The sequence below is a fragment of the Cyanistes caeruleus genome, chromosome 19 (genome assembly GCF_971803275.1).
Source record: "Cyanistes caeruleus chromosome 19, bCyaCae1.hap1.1, whole genome shotgun sequence".
NCBI lineage: Eukaryota > Metazoa > Chordata > Aves > Passeriformes > Paridae > Cyanistes > Cyanistes caeruleus.
In genome coordinates this window covers 4,003,162-4,021,006 of record NC_141719.1, presented here as the reverse complement: position 1 = coordinate 4,021,006, position 17,845 = coordinate 4,003,162, and the positions used below count along the sequence as shown (strand labels likewise).

The 17,845-nt window shown below is 43.6% G+C and overlaps 1 protein-coding gene across 35 annotated transcripts in view; it reads right to left on the bottom strand.

Moving 5' to 3' along the window:
• The window catches only part of TNRC6C (trinucleotide repeat containing adaptor 6C), a 94,911-nt gene that overhangs the window by 36,512 nt on the left and 40,554 nt on the right, over window positions 1-17,845 (bottom strand). For 23 of the 35 annotated variants that reach the window (XM_086857249.1, XM_086857259.1, XM_086857252.1 and 20 more), the window contains exon 4: window positions 14,740-15,078. In XM_086857249.1, coding sequence (XP_086713375.1) covers window positions 14,740-15,078 — 339 coding nt within the window. Of the gene's footprint in view, window positions 1-3,417; window positions 4,987-14,739; window positions 15,079-17,845 lie in introns of those variants that run through there. The other 12 variants (XM_023938521.2, XM_023938523.2, XM_086857276.1 and 9 more) reach the window with 1 other exon arrangement.

The following is a 17,845-nucleotide window of genomic DNA, read 5'->3' as shown; positions in this document are numbered from 1 at the left end:
GAGTTATACGAGATTTTTTTCAACCCTGTGGGTGGTGCGACTCGGGGCCGTGTTTGAGCCTTGACAGAAGGATTTGAAAGTGGCTGGAAATACATTGTTCCAATGAAAGGTCTTGTCAAAGCCGAAAGCTCTGCTCTGTGTGAGGGTGCTGGGAGAGCAGAGCTGTGCAGGGCAGGTGGGGAAGGAGGATCAGGAGAGAGCCCAGGACGTCTCCATACTCACAGGAACAGCACCACGGCTGACAAGATGAGATGAAAGAGAGCTGCTTGTTTAATCAGTTCCTTTCTCCTCTTCCCCAAAGACAGTGGTTAAAGCAGTGCTCAAATTTGAGAGCACTTAGGAGACAAAATAAAGGGAAGGGGTGGGATTGAAGATGACAAAAGAGCTTAGAATGATTGCTGAGAGTAGGGGGAGCAAAATTAAAAGACCAGATCTTGAGGAGCAGTAAGAGAAACCAAGAAGAGAAGAAAATTATGATGGAGAAGAACTATAAAACCCAAGAGATGTCAAGAAAATGGCCAAGTGCCTGGGCTTGATCCTGCCAGGAACACACAGCTCCAACCCCTGGGTTTCCCAAATCCAGGTGCTCCCTTTCCTGTCCCATCAGCACAGTCACTCTACCCGAGGTTCAGATGATTGCCTCAATCAACAATAACCCCGGGCTAATCTGAAAGTGGTGACTTTGGTAGGGATTACAATAATTCCGTGTAGGAGATGTGAACCCAGCGATCCCGCTCTGGAGCAGCGGGTCCCTGTGCTGTGCCTTCCCTGCTCCGGAGGCAGTGGGATCCCGCTGGCGCCTTCTGCAAGTCACAGCTTCAAAAACCAGAGAACAAACTGCAATAACCTCAGAGTCTCCAACACCCACTGAACAATCGGTTCTAACACCAAATGCTGCTGCCATAAAGCTCGTAAGAAAAAGGACAGATGAAGAGAATGGGGGAAAAAAAATTCACAAAATGAACAGAAACCTGCAAAAAGTGACTCTGCTCTCAGACAAACCAACAGTTTGAATACAGATCTTGAAGAGAATAAGTTTTATATTCTTGTCTCTAGAAGTGAATAACAAAAAGGTATTTTTCCATTTTCTTTTAAATAAAATGGGCTTGCTGTTATGAAATAAATAATGAGTAGCACAGTCTTACTTAATTGGTAAAGAACTTACACATTTGGGAAAAATAATGAATGCAAAATGTTTTATATGATTAAATCTAGAGAACTTTTCTGTTTGTTTGTTTGTTATTTTAACGCAGATTTCCTCCAACTTTCTAGGAAACTAACTCTTTACAGAAATTCCCAATATTTTCTTTTCAGAGTTGTTAAGATTGAAATAGGAAACACATTTTAAAAATTCTTAACAATCAGTTCCTCTTTATTTATGCAAAGATGTGAAATAAAAGCATTGAGTCCACCAGAAGCATTTCTATTCCTCCTCTGTGAGCTGAGCAATGACTGTAAACAAGGCACAAGGAACAGGAACCACAGGTATTCCGTGTTAGCAAATCCTAGTGCTGGGACACCACAAAGTGAAAACAATTTTCAAATTAATATTTTATTTTTCAAAATCTTAATTATGCATCTTTTATAAAATATCATTCCCCTGATCAACATTTCTTCAGCAATCAGGAAGGAAATATTAATTTGAGAATAATGGCACAGATTTGTTTTTAACAAGCACAAAACTTCTGTCCAACAGCAACCATACACATGACCTGAAAAATGCACAGCTCTGATCAGTATAACCAATAGCATGAGGGGGTTGTTTTGTTTTGGGTTGCTGATTTATTTTTTTTTTATAATATCCTTAATGGGGTGGGAGGAGATTGCTGGTGTTATTACGTACTGTAGCCAACACACTTGACCAGCTTCAATTCAGTACTTATTAAAACCAGAAAACATTTCTGGCTGTGCTGGGTAATGAATAATTAGTTGCAAAATCAGTTTAGTGTTTACATAGATTACAAATGCAAAATATGAGTAGAGTGAAATGGGAGAAGCTGTTGCATGCATTTCTTAGAAAAGCAAAATACTTTGCCTGCACAAACAACTGACACCAAACTTCCCTCCTCCTCTGAAAATCTCATTTTCAATCATATTTATTTTTTTTTTTATTCAGCTAAGTTAAAAGAAACTGTATCTCCACAGCTTCCATTGCAGTAATTAGATCAAATGCTGTGCAGTAAAACCCTGTCTCCCCAACTATAACACAACATTCAGCTGACTTTGGAACCACAGTACACACAGGCTGAGAAATGGCAAAGCCTGGGATAAACTTTTAATGGAACATTACTAATAATTTGTGCCCACCCCATTTTAAATCAGATCTAACAGTGACTCCTCTCTTATTACTAGTTTTATTTTTCAGTCCACGTTTGTCACGTAACAACAAGCAGACCCCCTGGCTCGCCCTGTGCTGCCCAAAGGACAGATGACAGACGGTGCTCCCTGCTCTGACATGCAGAATACAGAAAAATCCCAAGGGCCACTGACAGTCCCACTGGGGATTTTCCTTGGCACACAAAGGTTAGTGATCCTGAGTCAGAATATTAGAAAAAAATTCTTTCTCCTCCTCAAAATATAGTTTTCAATTCAACCTGAGCAGATTTTTAAAATACTATAAATGAGTTTTTCCAAATCTAAATTAAATAGGAATTGTGAGGAACATTTTAAGTGCTAAATCAAACATAGCTTAATTTTAAAAAGAAAACATGACATAAATATCTATTCCGAAGCACAAAATATAATAAAGCAGAAAATTTGGGCATTGTAGTGCTAACATTTCAGGCTACCTGCTGCATCCAGCTCTAGGCATAGAGACAGGTTTGAAAACTGGCATCTATCTGAATCCCCTACAAAGCTCACTCACAACAAGTCTCATGGACTGAGGAAGCTGAAATCCTGCACAGCACACACAACGTGGAAAGGCAGAAAAGAGATGGAAGCATTGAATAAAGCAGCTTTATTTATTTTAAAACTAAACCATAGCTAAGCCCACACGGGGGAAAGCCTGTTATCCCTTTTTCATTTTCTGCACTACGACATTCAAATGTAGTTCCTTCCCTCTGATGCTGAAAGCTTTCAAATGCATTAAGAAAACAAGCAAAATAAACAAGATTTCTCATTATTAGTAGAGATTCCACTACATGCTACATCTCTGACACAAAAGCAGCAGTAGAAAACACAAAATCATTGCATTTTTCTGCTCAGTGCAACATATCTTTACAAGCAGCTCGCTGCGAAGACGCCATTTTATCAAACCTGAAACGCAGCCAAAAGCTCAGGACGCTGTGCTGCTGCTCTCTCGCTGAAATGTTATGTAATAAATTGATTTAACAGAAGCAGATGCTATTTTCTCAGGGTTAGGGTTACTTTCTCTCTTTTTTTGGCTCTAAAAAGGGCTGATGGGTAATAAAGTACCTGAAGAAAGGAGCCGCCCAACCATCCTAGGAGACGCTACATTGTGTGCAGAGCTGTTTCTACTCCTGCCTCTACGTTCTCCAGGGCTCCCGGCTTCAATATGTCGGCTGTGTACAGTGTAAGCCTCATCCTGTAGAGCTGCCAAGAAAATCTCTGTGTGCGAGCGCGCGCCCAGACAACCTGCGAGCTCGGCCGGGCCTCGGCTGCACTGGCTATGGAAATGCCCTTTCCACGCACAGCCCTCCTCCCCCTTCCCCAGCTCCGCTCCCCGGCTCTAGGTGAAGGTATCAACAGAGCAGGATTTTTAAGCTTTGATTATCTAATTGCAGCTGACACTAAACCGATCTTCCTTCCTCTTTAAATTCTTTCAACTGTCACAAAACATTTTCACTTCGGGACCCAGCTACAATTAGCGGCCGTAGCTGCTTTTCTGCCGCTTTTGAAAGTCAGCCAAGAGAAGATGCGGGCACTGCCGAATGTCTGCGCTGGCTCCTGCCTGGAGTCCTCCTCCTGCCTCCTGCCCCACATCCTCCTCCCGCTCCATCTCCTGCCCCACATCCTCCTCCTGCCCCATCTCCTGCCCCACATCCTCCTCCCTCCTCCTGCTCCATCTCCTGCCCCACATCCTCCTCCTGCTCCATCTCCTGCCCCACATCCTCCTCCCTCCTCCTGCCCCATCTCCTTCCTCCTGCCCCACCTCCTGCCTCCTGCCTCACATCCTCCTCCCTCTCCCAGCCCCATCTCCTGCCTCCTGCCCGGTGTCCTCCTCCCTCTCCCAGCCCCATCTCCTGCCCATCGCCCTCCTCCCTGCTCCAGTGCCAGCTCCTGCCTCATCGTTCTCCTCCCTGCCCCGGCTCCTTCCTGTGCCAAGCGTCCTCTTCCCTGCCCCAGCTCCCGCCCGCCGCCCTCCTCCCTGCCCCAGCGGCAGCTCCCAAGTCCCAGATGTACCCTGGACTGCTGCCAAGCCCTTAATGACTTCCCTGCCTCTATCTAAACCAGCTCTAAGTGGCAAACACGAGCGCATTAATCAGCGGCGCAGTTGTTTATAGAGGCAGGGAAGAGCTGCCCGAACAATGCGGCAGGAGCGGGCGCTGGCTGCGCCTGCACAGCGGGACCGACCATCTTGGAACAGCCTGCGCCAAGAGCCTCGGCTGCCTCCAAGGCTCAGGAACACTCAGAGCTAGCAGAATGGGGTCAGCTTTACATCTTTAGGGCCTAAAGATCATCACAAATTCTGAGATTGCACGTAGAGGGCTTTTATCAGTGCCCACACGCAAAGCTCGAAGGCTAATTCACACAAACTTCCAGCACAGCCAATACACTCCTTTACGATTATTTCCCCTCCTACCTGCCCCAAATACATATTAATAATGTGGTAAATGGGGCACGTTTCAATTTTGCTGAGTTCCTGCCAGGGGCTCATGGCAGCGGTGTCGCCCCTCTGTGCTGGATCTCATGCCGATGGCTCTTTAAAGCTTCGGCCACGCTCTCAGGGTCGCTGCCACTCCACCACCGAGGCACGATCGCTGCTGCTATTCTTGGCTCGAGAACTGCTCCACTGAAGGACTCCTGAAAATAGTTTGTTTCCTCCTCAAGACATTTATTCTCTGTTTCTCTGCAATGGTCTGTGAATACCGGCAAGGTTCAACCTCATTTCAGAAACAACAGATAAATGGAAATCAAACCTGTTTTGTTTTGTTTCTATTCAGAAAATTATTTCAAATGCACTCAGTAACTAGGCTTGAGAGTCAATTTTGCAAGAACAGTCAGTTTTAAGTGGAACTACTGTTGTGGTATATTTCATTCCTTTAAAACTACGTCAAAACCGGGCTCCTTATATTTTATAACTTCCTATAATCAACTTCAATTTATGAAGGCAAGTACTTATATAGGGGACTACTTATAGAAGGGGACTGTTTTTACCAATCAGGGTACACAGTAAGGCCAAGAAGAGCCCCAAGAAATGAGTCACAGCCCATTAAAAAGCTTGGGAGCAAAATGAAGTGCAGCTTCCAACCAATTGTGTTGCCAGAGCGCATCCATTCCCTTCCTACCTTGGACCAACTTTGATAGGGAATGTGTCTCATAAATTTGAAATTGGTAATTATTAATACCAGAAGACTAAAAATGGGGATTTGAGAGGTGATGCAGCCCACTCCCCTGGTCTAAGGAACTATTTCTGACACACATGAGGTGACATTATCCCAATCCAGCAAGGAGGGCCTCCAGCAATGGAGCCTGCACACTCCCAAGTGCTCTATCTCACTTCTCAGGACAGCTTTCACACTGGCACGATTTTCCTAATGTCCACCCTCAATCTTCCTTTTTGAAATTTAAGCCCATACACAGGCACACAGAAGGTATCATTTCCTCCCCTGCAGCAGCCATTTAGGTATCTCAGCATTTATAATTCCAATCTTCCTTTCACTGAGGAGCTCTGATTCCTTCCTTCTTGGCAAAGCTTTTCTCCAGGATCTTTCTATTCCTGTTGCATTCCTCTGCATCTTCCAAGCTGTTTCTTCTGCACCACAGTACCTCCAGCTGGAATGTTCAAAGGCCTTATCCCACATGTCCCACAGGACGCAGTGCTGCCTCTATCCCCTTCCTGAACAGTGAGTGTTCCTTTTTTAACACATTAATCAAGTTTACCCTGTGACCAGATCCCCTTTTGCAGCATGAGACCCACATACCTGTATCTGGGTACAGAGCTGCTCTGGCCAAAATAAAGAAACTTTCCTATTTTTTTATTTCTTAGCCAATTACACAGTTGTGTCACTGCTATTCCATACTGTCACTTTGCCTTTTTGTTGCCTAGCACTCTTCCGGAGCTGGTCTCAACCAAAAATTCATTGAAGGCTGTTGTTTAACTATCCCCTTTGGCATAACCTGCTCTCCACAAACCCCAGTGACACTGCATTTCTCTCCTGAAAAGTTCAACATACACAGAAATGGCTGTTTTGGGGGTTTTTATCCCCTAGGATCATTCTAACAGTTACTCAGACTAATTTAAACTTCCAGTTCTAACTTTCTCACCTCTTAACTTTGGTTGGTTTTTTTCTCTTTTGTAGTTTTCATACTCTTAAAGTGACCACATTGCTTCAATCCATCCTCTGCTTACTCTACTAAGAATGTCATCATTTCCAGGCAGCTGGAAACTCCACTTCCTGAAGTGCTCTAACTTGCTTTAGCTTCAGTTCTAACTTTACAGGTGAAGGGGAAAAGTATTTAAAGTATTCCTGATGCCATCCATCAGTGGTTCCTGATGTTGCACTGACCTGGCTCTTACTACTGAGTCTTTATGAAAGAGTTAGCTTTTTGTTCTTTGGGGCTTTTTTCCTCCAAACTGCCAAAAATGTCTTTTATTTCTTTCTAGTGGCATTATATATAATTCCTGATGTGTACAAATTCAGCTTTCCTGTGATTTTCACATGACCTTAGTGTACATCTGGGACTTCCTCCTCTTCCCAAGGACTAAACTCCTATCTATTCCCTGATCACTTTGACCTTCATCGCTTTCTACCTTTTACTTTTCCACCATCAAGACAGGTCCTGCTGCTTGGTCTCTTCACACACTTTGTCACAAAACTGTCACCTGCACGTCTGACCACCTTGCCAGGCTATTTCCTGGCCTTTCTTTCCCCACAGACACCTGGGCAGTTCCTATCCCTGGCTGTCCCTGCAGCACAGCCATCCACACTGAAGCTGGAGATGCAGCCCTGCAGCTCCTGAAGCAAAAGCAGCCACCTTTGAGCCATCAAGCTTTTGTACAGCCCCACTCTTTCAAAGTGGACAGCAAAACTACAAAAGCACCTGTTATTTATCCTTCCACATATTTCTATTTTTCTTTCCCCTGTGCAGAATTCTAATCACTGTCAAAGAGATTTGAAGTAGCAGATTTTTTTTTCCATGCTCTGCTGCCTGATGTCAGATAACATCCACAATACAGAAAAATTCGTTCCAAAGATTAGTTTACTGATGAGTCTTTACCATAATTTTTCATTCCTAATGCTCGTATTTGGGCCACTCAGAGATTGCCACTTCCTTGTATTCAAAGCATTGTAAGGAGTTTTTGAAAATTTTGATGTGAGACAAAACTAAACTAGCTGAGACTCACTTCCCACAACTTTCCTGTCACTGCAGTTCAGAAAATGTTCATCATCCAGGAGACAGAACCATGGGTTAGATCCCTTCTCTGTATTACCTGCTGCATTTATGGCTTTGTGTGATGTTTTCACTTCCTTTTCCCTAAATACACACCTGGCACCTGAGACCTCTGGGAACACTGCCTGATTTCCAGGGCCACAGATCACACACCAAGTGCTACCAAATGCTAAACAAAGCCCCGAGAAACAACACAAGAAGACAGAAACACAAGCTTTTCCACCTGAACGTCCCTTTACAGCACTAATTGAGTGAGACCAGTGGCAAAAAATGTCATCAAGCCAAATTCTGGCAATTTTTCCCAAGTTTTGATCCCAGTAGCAGGAAAACGTTCCCACAGCCACGTTAGAGAAATGTGAGTGCAGTGATGAGCTGTACAGTGGATGGCTCTGCAAATCGTGGAAGTGTGTAAGGATTGAAGCTGTCAGGAGTTTCTTGGCTTGATGGAATTGTGTGTTTGTCATATAGAGTCACCTTCCACTGAAGCAGCATGAAGATCCAATTCTTGTGTTTCCAAAGGAACATCACCATGCTGCTTTCTTCACTCGAGGTCAACAGCCATCACGAAGCACATCATCAGGTATTATGGAGAACATTTTTTTAAAACTGTATTTTCTATATAAAGTGTGATATTATATACATAGGAAGTGTGCAAAACATAATAAATAAATATTACCTATTTTCTACTTTAAAACTTTTAGTGTTTTTAACTATTACATATTAAAAACCGTGCTCTGGGAGATCCAGAATAAATGCATTTTAAAAGTTTCTGGTTTTAATTGTGTAACTTTCCAAACAAAAGAAAAAACACAGTAATGTTTTGCCAGCAAAGATATGCTGCTAATGGAATTTCAGAATATGGGCCCAAAGAGGTGAAGTTCAGCAAATCATTTCCATAAAAGCACTTTTCACATGTGCTTTGTTTGTCAAAGCTCAGCCTGTTTGCAATGCCTCCAGGAGATCAAGCTAAATCTTATTTCAAACTTTTGAAATTAAGCTTTATTAATATATTTCAGAAGTGCTTTGGCACATGCATGCCTTACCTACAGCCATCACAAATCACACTGCTCAAGCTGAATTCTTCAAGCATGACTTTAGCAGAAGGGTCTCGATTACCTTGCTGGATCTGATGAAACAACTATATGTCAAAGCTTCTCAGTGTTTTCCAACTGTATTGACTGGCTTTAGAAGGCATGATAATCTCTCTAAAACTTTTCTCCAAATTTGACTTTACAACAATATAAAATTGCCCAATCTGAGGGAATTCTGAAGTAGCTGCAGCTAAAGGATTTGCTGTTTGGAATGAGTATTGTCAGATTTTAACAGTAACCAGCATATTTTAATCTTGCTTCCTAAAAAATTATCAAAACCAAAGTGCATAGAAAGAGTTACCCTGTCACAGAAGAGCACTCAGCAACTTCCAGCTGCCCACTTCAAGGTGCACACCATACCATGGGCATCAATCTCTCAACTGCAGCTAAAGAAATCTTCAAACACAAAATAAACCTTCCAGCTCCAGAGAAAAAAAGAATAAAGTTCAGCATGAAATCTGGCATCAGCCCACACGTGGAAAATACATCTCTGTTTGTAACTGCTGTCAAATTCTCACTTCACAACAAACAACAGACAGAACAAATTAAGAGTGTAACTCGACTTCCCACAATGCTGGTGTGTTTACTCATTCTGATTTCTGCAAGAGTTACTTGCTCTCATTTCTTTCTGGACTTTGGGAACAGACAATATGGATCTGTTCTGCAAAATCCTCTATTTGCCAATAGAAAGAAGGGCACAAGTTCCACCCTGACTCCTGCAGGACGTGGTAGGTTGCTTTTGAGTTGACAGATGGTGGTTTCACGTTACTGATATATAGGAAAGTCAAAGATATCTTGGAGGAGAACTGACTACTTCTGATCTCTGTTCTAATAATCATCAAACACACTGGTTGCCTGGAGACTCCCATATAAAATTCATCATTTGTAAAGAAACTAAGAAATCTCTATTACTTGTTATTTTTAATCTCCCATGGTAGATTCCAGAAGTTATCCTAATTCTTTTGGATCACGTAGCAAAGGATTGTTCCAATAATTCAGTTAATGGGAAAATGTTTCATACCTTAATGAGAGAAGTTAACTATCACCTGTTTAGTGGAGTTAGATGACAAGAGATAAAGGGTCCCATCTTTAAGTAAAAACAACAAACTAGACTAGATAATGGAATACTGCTCATAAATTGGAGATACAGCTTTCCTTCAGTGTAATCCTGGAAAGGATTAAAGAGGGGGCAGGTCAAGAACAAGCTCTGTAGCTCAAGTCAGATGTTTCAGGCAAATAACTATTCTACTCTGAAAGTACTTGAGAAAACAGTTCCATGTTAACAGTTAGATGACACAGACAATTAACAGTGTCTAAAAGACTGTTCTCAAGGGGTAAGATTTCTGAAATATTCTATGCAATCTGAAATGTTTTAATTTCATAACAGTTTGTCTGGTTAATGTTTTAGCGATTACCTTAAGAGAGAAACAAAAAATCCCTACTCTCATCCACTTCACTGATATTTCTAGGTGATAAATCTGACAAAGAATATATTAGTGGCCATTAATTCCCACTTGCCTTACGTTGGCAGAACATTCTTTTTAATTCATGACATTGCAGTTAAGTTCTGATAAGTGTTTTGGATAGGCCGAGGCAGTAGATAACAGGGGCTGCTGATAAGAGAATAAAGAGATAAAATAGTGTGATTTTTAGAGTGGAGAGACCAGCAATGACTCTCTGACAGTATTCCTTGTACCTGGGTAGTTATAAATAAGGCCTGAAAGGAGCGTGGATGCATAATTACAACTCTAAAGGCACATGGTGCTGTAAGAAGAAATGCTACAAACATAAACTCACATCAAGCAGATTCTGGATACAAGATGCTCATGGTAGGGCAATCCTGACTCTGATTGCACCAGATAAAGCATAAAAAGGTGTTGCTGTGGTTCATGATGAGCCTGAAGAAGCCAGTCTTGCTTGGGCAGAAGCCAGCCCAGGCTGAGGGGCTCTGGCAGGGCAGGGAGGGAGCCCTGAGCACAGCTGCATCACTGCCTCTGCACCTTGAGGATGTCCAATACAGCCCCTGCAGGGATCCCTGTCCCACAGCACAGGTGTTGCTCAGGCAGACAAAATTCCTCTTCACATGTAGCTGAGGTACCTACACTGACTCTTCTGGACAAGTTGGATTTTTTTCTTCCTTCCCATCATTTCCCCAGAGAACTTTTACCTGCTGAGACTCTTTAGTAAATGAAATACCTAGGGAGGCAGAGACAGACATTTAAAGGAAAACAGTTCCTACTGATGCTAAGAGGAGGATGGCAAAAAGTTTCCTTTCAATAAAGTATTTCTTAGTAAGAATCCTCCTGTTTAAAATTCTTCATTTTCATATTCACAAAAACCTAACAGTTTCAGTAAGATTTCTGGGGAAATTCTTATGTTTACAAGATATAGAACTCCCTATTTTCTTCTAAATCTAACAGTCACTCAAATCCCAACAGCTGAGATGAAAAGGCTTTGGCTCTCCCTGGGTACTTTTCCTACTTCTTTGCTCTTTATGCTCCACAAGATGAAAACAAAAGCCCGTATGAGAGACTGAGTAAGACTGTGAATATGTGCAGTTCATGGCTACAAAGGTCTCTCAGGAGAGAGATTTCCTCCCTTGGCCTCCCAGGACAGCCAGGCACAGAGCTGCTGTCATTAGAAGCCGAGCTGGACATTTATTTTTTCCCTCCCGTGCCTGCAGTTAGTAAATGAGCTGATGCTCCACCTGCTGGAAAGAACTACGTGAGCTCCAGAATTCAGCAAGTTCTTTCTGTGTGGAAAAGGCCATCAGTGACATCTCAAACCACCACCTCGTGTCAGCAGACAGAAAGGTGGCCAAGATTCAGCTTGTTCCTTTTCCAAGTGGTCTGTTCACTGTGCAGATCTTGTGGTGCCTTTGAAACCTTTTGTTTTGACTTTACAGAGAAAAGAGAAACAGAACAACTGTGATTCTATGGACAAACTGCTACTGAGTAATTAAAATTGCAGGTTTAGATTTGAAGTGAGGAAGAAATTATTTACTCACAGGGTGGTTAGTCCAGAGGAGGCCATGGAATTGCTCCAAGGGCTGGAGCCCCTCTGCTCTGGAGCCAGGCTGGGAGAGCTGGGAACGCCCAGCCTTGAGAGGAGAAGGCTCCAGGGAGAGCTCAGAGCCCCTTGCAGGGCCTGAAGGGGCTCCAGGAGAGCTGGAGAGGGACTGGGGACAAGGGATGGAGGGACAGGACACATGGAGTGGCTGTAAGCTGAAGAAGGGTAGGCTTAGATGAAATGTTAGGAAGCAATTCTCCACTCTAAAGGTGGTGAGACACTGGTGCCAGGATGGATGGGGCTTGGAGCAGCCTGATCTGGTGGAAGGTGTCCCAGTCCATGGCAGGGGGGTGGAATGAGAGGAGCTTTAAGGTTACTTCAGCCCAAACCATTCCATGGTTATGATGCTAAGTAACACTTTTGCTCTAAGTTTGATATAGGCTAACTTATTCGGAGCAATAATATAAAACGAAGCTGAAAAGCAGCAGCACTGTTTCTTTTCTTCTCACTTCTACTAACTTTTACTTTTCTCTGAATTTTTCCAATGGTAACATAAAAGAAGCAAAATAATAAAAACCCCTGAACTAATTCAACAGCGTAAAACATCTGCTGAGGGTCGCCAAACTGGCTGACATAATACACATACAGCAAGTTAAAATAGGAAAAAAGTAAAAGCCTCAAGGTAGAAATGCATCTGGCAAGATCAAAGTCACACAGCTCGTACTATACTCTTACAAGCAAAGTTCTTTTATGAGTTATGTTATGATTTACAGTGGTCTTTGTTTCATTAAACTCAAACACATATGCTTCAGATACATCTACACCGATGCCTGGAAGAAACCTCCTGACCCTCAGGCAGCCTGAGCCACTTGAGCTGGCTGCTCTGTGTCCCACATAAATAATGATGAGAGAGGCAGCTCCAATCTCTGCTCCCCAGGACCTGAGGGAACGGCTGGAGCTGGGCCAGGGGAGGTTTGGGTTGGATCTCAGGGAAAGGTTCTTCCCCCAGAGGTGCTGGCACTGCCCAGGCTCCCCAGGGAATGGGCACAGCCTGAGGCTGCCAGAGCTCCAGGAGCCTTTGGGCACCCCTGCCAGGGATTTTGGGGTGTCTGGGCAGGGACGGGAGCTGGTGATTCTTGTGGGTCCCTTCCAGCTATGATTTCTATGGTTCCAGAGTTCTGAAAATAAAATAATAAACATATCTCTTATGAGAGATTATGTCAGACACAGAACATTAGTCTGACAGTTAACAAACATTTCCCAATCCAAAGGAAGCCAAGAATGTCAGAACCATCCCTGATGAACTGGGATTTGCAATGAAGATTGCTGTCAGAAAGTTAGAGAACTGCTGGGAAATTATTAGTTTACATCTCACTAAAGCCAAATACTTGAGAATACAGAAGTAGAACCTCTTCCCTCCCTAAAAAAGAACCATTTTAATAAATAATCGTTTCATTTTGTCTGTTCAGTTTTGGGTTTCTAGGGAGTAGCTGAGTGATATTTTCAAATGTATTTTGATAATCATAGAAGCTGTAATTTCAGAGAGAGATTATTCTCTTATCTAACTAAAACTTCTAAGGACAACACCAAAAAATGTTCTCTGTTGTAGTTCTGCTCAGCAGCAAAAATAGTGAAAGATTTGCTAATGCCCAAAGGGAAAAACTGCAGACAGTTCAGATCCAAATTTTGTGATGTTTGACAGTGCTAATGAGTGATAATGAGCAACACTTGAGATCACACAGAAATGACTAATATTCAAGATATCAAACCCCTCCTTTATGATTTAGTCTGGATGACTTTTTTAAGCCATGGATAACTGTATGCCAGAACAGTCCCTGCTTTGCCTGACATCCACAAAAAGCAGCGATGGAAAAGGGGATCTGCACCACACCAAGCTCATCTCCACTGCAAAGTTCACACCACCTCTAGCACAGAAGGGCAAATAACAAGAGAGCTGCTATTTCCCATCAGCAGCTTCAGGAAAATGAAGTTAGCTAAGAGACTTATTCTACAACACCCCATTTCCAGCAGCCAAAGAAAGGCCTGTGTGTCTGTGTGAGACCCCACCTCCAGTGCTGTGTCCAGCTCTAGGGCTCCCAACATCAGGATGGAGAGCAGCAGGGAATACAGCAGGAGAGTCCAGAGGAGGCCATGGAGATGCTCCAAGGGCTGGAGTCCCTCTGCTCTGGAGCCAGGTGGGGGTGGTTACCTGCAGAGAAGGCTCCAAGGAGAGCTCAGAGCCCCTTGCAGGGCCTAAAGGGGCTGCAGAAGAGCTGGAAAGGGACTTGGGATGGAGGAAAAGGACACAGGGAATGACTTCTCACTGGCACAGGGCAGCATTAAATAGGATATCAGGATTCAATTCTTCCCTGTGAGGGAGTTGAGGCCTTGGCACAGGTGCCCAGAGAAGCTGTGGCTGCCCCTGGAAGTGTCCAAGGCCAGGACAGGGCTTGGAGCAACCTGGGACAGTGGAAAGTGTCCCTGCCATGGCAGGGGGTTGGAAATAGATGTTCCCTAATGTCCCTTCCAACTCAAACCATTCTGTGACCTGCAAAGGACAGAATGAAATGGCAGAAAGGCCTAAGACACTCAACTACTTTTCCCAAAGTATTCTTTTCCTAAGGTGAAAATAATTGAGAGTATAAGCAAGCAAAGGTATAAAAATGTCACGACAGAACATAAGCAAAGTGCCTATTCCTTGTCTACAAACATGCAAAACACTGTTCAAGGGGCATTAAAACTATCACAATGATAGATACAACTTGTAAATAACCAAATTACCAATGCTTCTGTAAGAATCATCACTAAATATTTACACTTCCTGTAGATCTATTATAGCTACCAAAGGAACACGAGGGGAAAAAAAACCAAACTGAGCAAGACCCCACAGCTCTGAGCACGTGAACAAACAACAAAATCTTTTACAAGCAGATGCCAGAAATGGCACATTGTGCCAGAATACGAGTAACAGCTGGAATGGAATTTTAAAATGGAATTTTAAAACAATCTTGACAGCGGAGGAAGCAGCTCCACAGCTGCTCCCCCGGGGTCCCGCTCTTACCTGGCTGGCCCTTGCCGGGATGCTGCTGTCCCGCCGCTCCCTGCTGAGGAGGAGGAGGAGGAGGAGGGCTGGCTCCCGCTGCTGCCGTGCCCGGCGCCGGGCCGGGGGCACTCAGAGCCCCGGTGGGCAGTGGCTGCCCCCGCTTTAGGAGCTGCTTCTGTTCCTGCTGGCGGAAGCGGGGAGGCACCTCTCGGGGCAGGTAGCGGGACGCCGCAGGCTGCTGCCCGTTAGCAGACGCGCGCTTGCCATTGCTGCTGTTGGTGAGAGTGCTGGTGGAAGTACTGGTACCGGTACCGGCAGGTTGGGGCTGGCTTAAACTGGTCTTAATAGGTTCTGGCACTAGGGCAAAAGAAAATAATATTGGTTTAGGATCTGAAAAGCTATCAAGTTGGGTTTTTTTTTTACTGTAACCGGTTAACTGATGTTTTGCAGCCACCGGGAAGTTGGCAGAGTGTGTTACTTTTTGCGTGGGTTTACTTTCTGTGATGGTACTGGAAGCTTTTATGCCCTACTGAAACAAATCATCTGTATGGTTTAAAACAGGAGGGAGGACAAAAGAAAGCTTTGACAATTCAGTATTGAACAGAATGCTCATTTAAAGTGTGTGGCACCCTGCTGCACCCACCTTGAGCCCCCACTGCCTTTTCAGTTCAGCAGTTTAGGGGGCAACCTTGCCAATATTAACATCAAATCCCAGGGCCTACAGCCATGATAACAAACATTTTCAGTCTTCTAATAACCTCCCAAAAAAAACAAGCTAAAAGACCTGATCCACCAGCTTATTCAGCACTCACACTTTGGGTTTCTTGTGGTTTTTATCCAAACCTTTGCATCAAACACTCAGGACATCCCAGTCCTCCAGGCATTCATCTGATACCCCCCACAGTAAGCCTGCAATGAGGCAGCCAGGCCACAGCTGGCACGAGTGACCAGCAGCATCAGGTCCCTTTGGGACAGGCAGGAGGGAGTGCTGGGGGATGGCAGCCCTGGTCCCAACCCTCAGCTCACCTGGCAGCAGCTGCCAGAGCTCTTAGGTCACCCAGAGAAACTCTTTGAGCTTCTGGGATGAACAGATCCAAGCACTGCTCCAGCTCATTCACAGTCACAGAATATGCTGAGTGGGAAGAGACACACAAGGATCAGCACCCAGGTGCTGGCCCTGCACAGGACCTTCCCCAGGAGTCACAGCTCGTGCCCAAGAACGCTGTTCAGATGTTGCCTGAGCTCTGTCACAGACACTATAAACCCACACTCAGCCTCTCTCCAGGCTCTGACACACTGAGGAAACTGAACAACTTCTACAGCTGCAGCACTGAAAGCACCAAGGGAATGCTGAGGGTGGGTTCAAAAGCAAGCAGGGGCTTGACCAAGTGAAAATATGCCAGAAAGTCTGACAGAACCATCAGCACTTCTCCAAGAAGTTTGTTTTGGAAGCCTAAATAATTTCACCTGTGATTCTGTCTGAACAAAAAAAAAAAGAACTCTTAAGTATATTAAAAATTTTGAAGTACCACTAATACCTGAAGAGCAGAGAATAAACCTTCCTTAGCTTTTCAAAATACACAATCACCTTTGGAAACACACTGTTTATCCTTACTTTGAAATTTAAAACATAGATAGAAAATGTCGTGGAATGCAGAATAATTATTTTCAAATACCAAATCTGCATATTCAATGTGTATGTGAAAACTATTCTGTTTCCACAATACAAATAGATCTGTCGTTCCCATGATAGAAAATAAGTCTGACTTCATTGTAATGGGTTAATTTTAGCTCCTATTACTTCTGCTACTACTGTAACAGCAATGTAAGCATTTACCTCTACTACCACTACCATCACAGAGACTCCAACATTTACAAACAGGGAGATCTGAAGGACTCGGGATTTCTGCAAAGTCATTTACCACAAGGTTCACCCAGAGCACTGCAGACACAGGCTGATCAACCAAAAATAACCCACCATGGCAGCCAGGGAGGTTCTCCAGCTCAGCTGACAGAGCAGGCACACAGCCCCTGGTGCCAGCAGATGAGAGGGAATGCCAGGGAACAGGAGGAAAAGGACAAGAGAATGGAAACCACTCACTGGCATGATGCCAGCAGAGCTGGGATTTGTCTGGCCCCAAGATTTTCATGAGGAATATTAATTAATTGGATACATATTTTAGAGAGCAAGACAGGCAGCTTTTTACAAACCGTTATATTCTCAATATTGTGTATCTATAAATCACATCTGATACTTCCAAAGAGGTGTGTATACAGATATATTTATTTTTTAAAAATCACTAATGCAAGTCATAGAATAGACAACACTTTTCACTTCAGTATAAACTAACAAAGGTGTTTCATCACAAAGGTGGGGCCAGAAAAACCCATTTTCCCAGTGTTAGGGGCAATATTCTCCCTACATATCAGAATCACAGATGAGAGAAAAGAACAAAGAAAATCAAAATATCACTGTACTTTAGAATTAAAATATTTCTGCATATTCATGCTACTGTTTTTTCTCTAATCAACACAAAGCAAAGTAATTTTTATTTTGTACATCAAAATCTCTTTGAAGAGTACTTAAATGGAAGTTCTTGCAAGAATACTATGTCTACAAATCATGATAGCTGGAAAAGAACTGTTTAATTACACCAATGACAGGGAATAAAGCAAGAAGAGAGAACAACATCACATGAATGGGCTTGAGCCCTAAATTCCAGCTTCATACCAGGCTGGAATTTACACTTCAAATACAGCAACAATACTTAGAGAATATATATTACAAAGACAATACGACTGTGTTCTAAAAGTCATCCTCAGCAATGTTTAACCAGCAATTTTCACTTGATACGCACTGTGAGAAATACCAAATGTTCCAAGTGTCTGCCCTGGATGTCCTAATTACAAATTGCTGTGTGGTATTGGCAGTAACAGCATCTTTATAAAGCCTTTAGCTGTTCCACTCCCTGCAGGGCTGCCCCTGCCAGGATGGGTGTCCCTTGCAGAACACACAGGGTGCAAAGGGCTTTCCCCAGGCAGGGCACAAAGGCAGAGCAGCAGGAGCCTCTCTCAGGCAGCTCCTGGGCACTGGGAGCTCTGCCTTTCATCAGCCCCCAGGAGC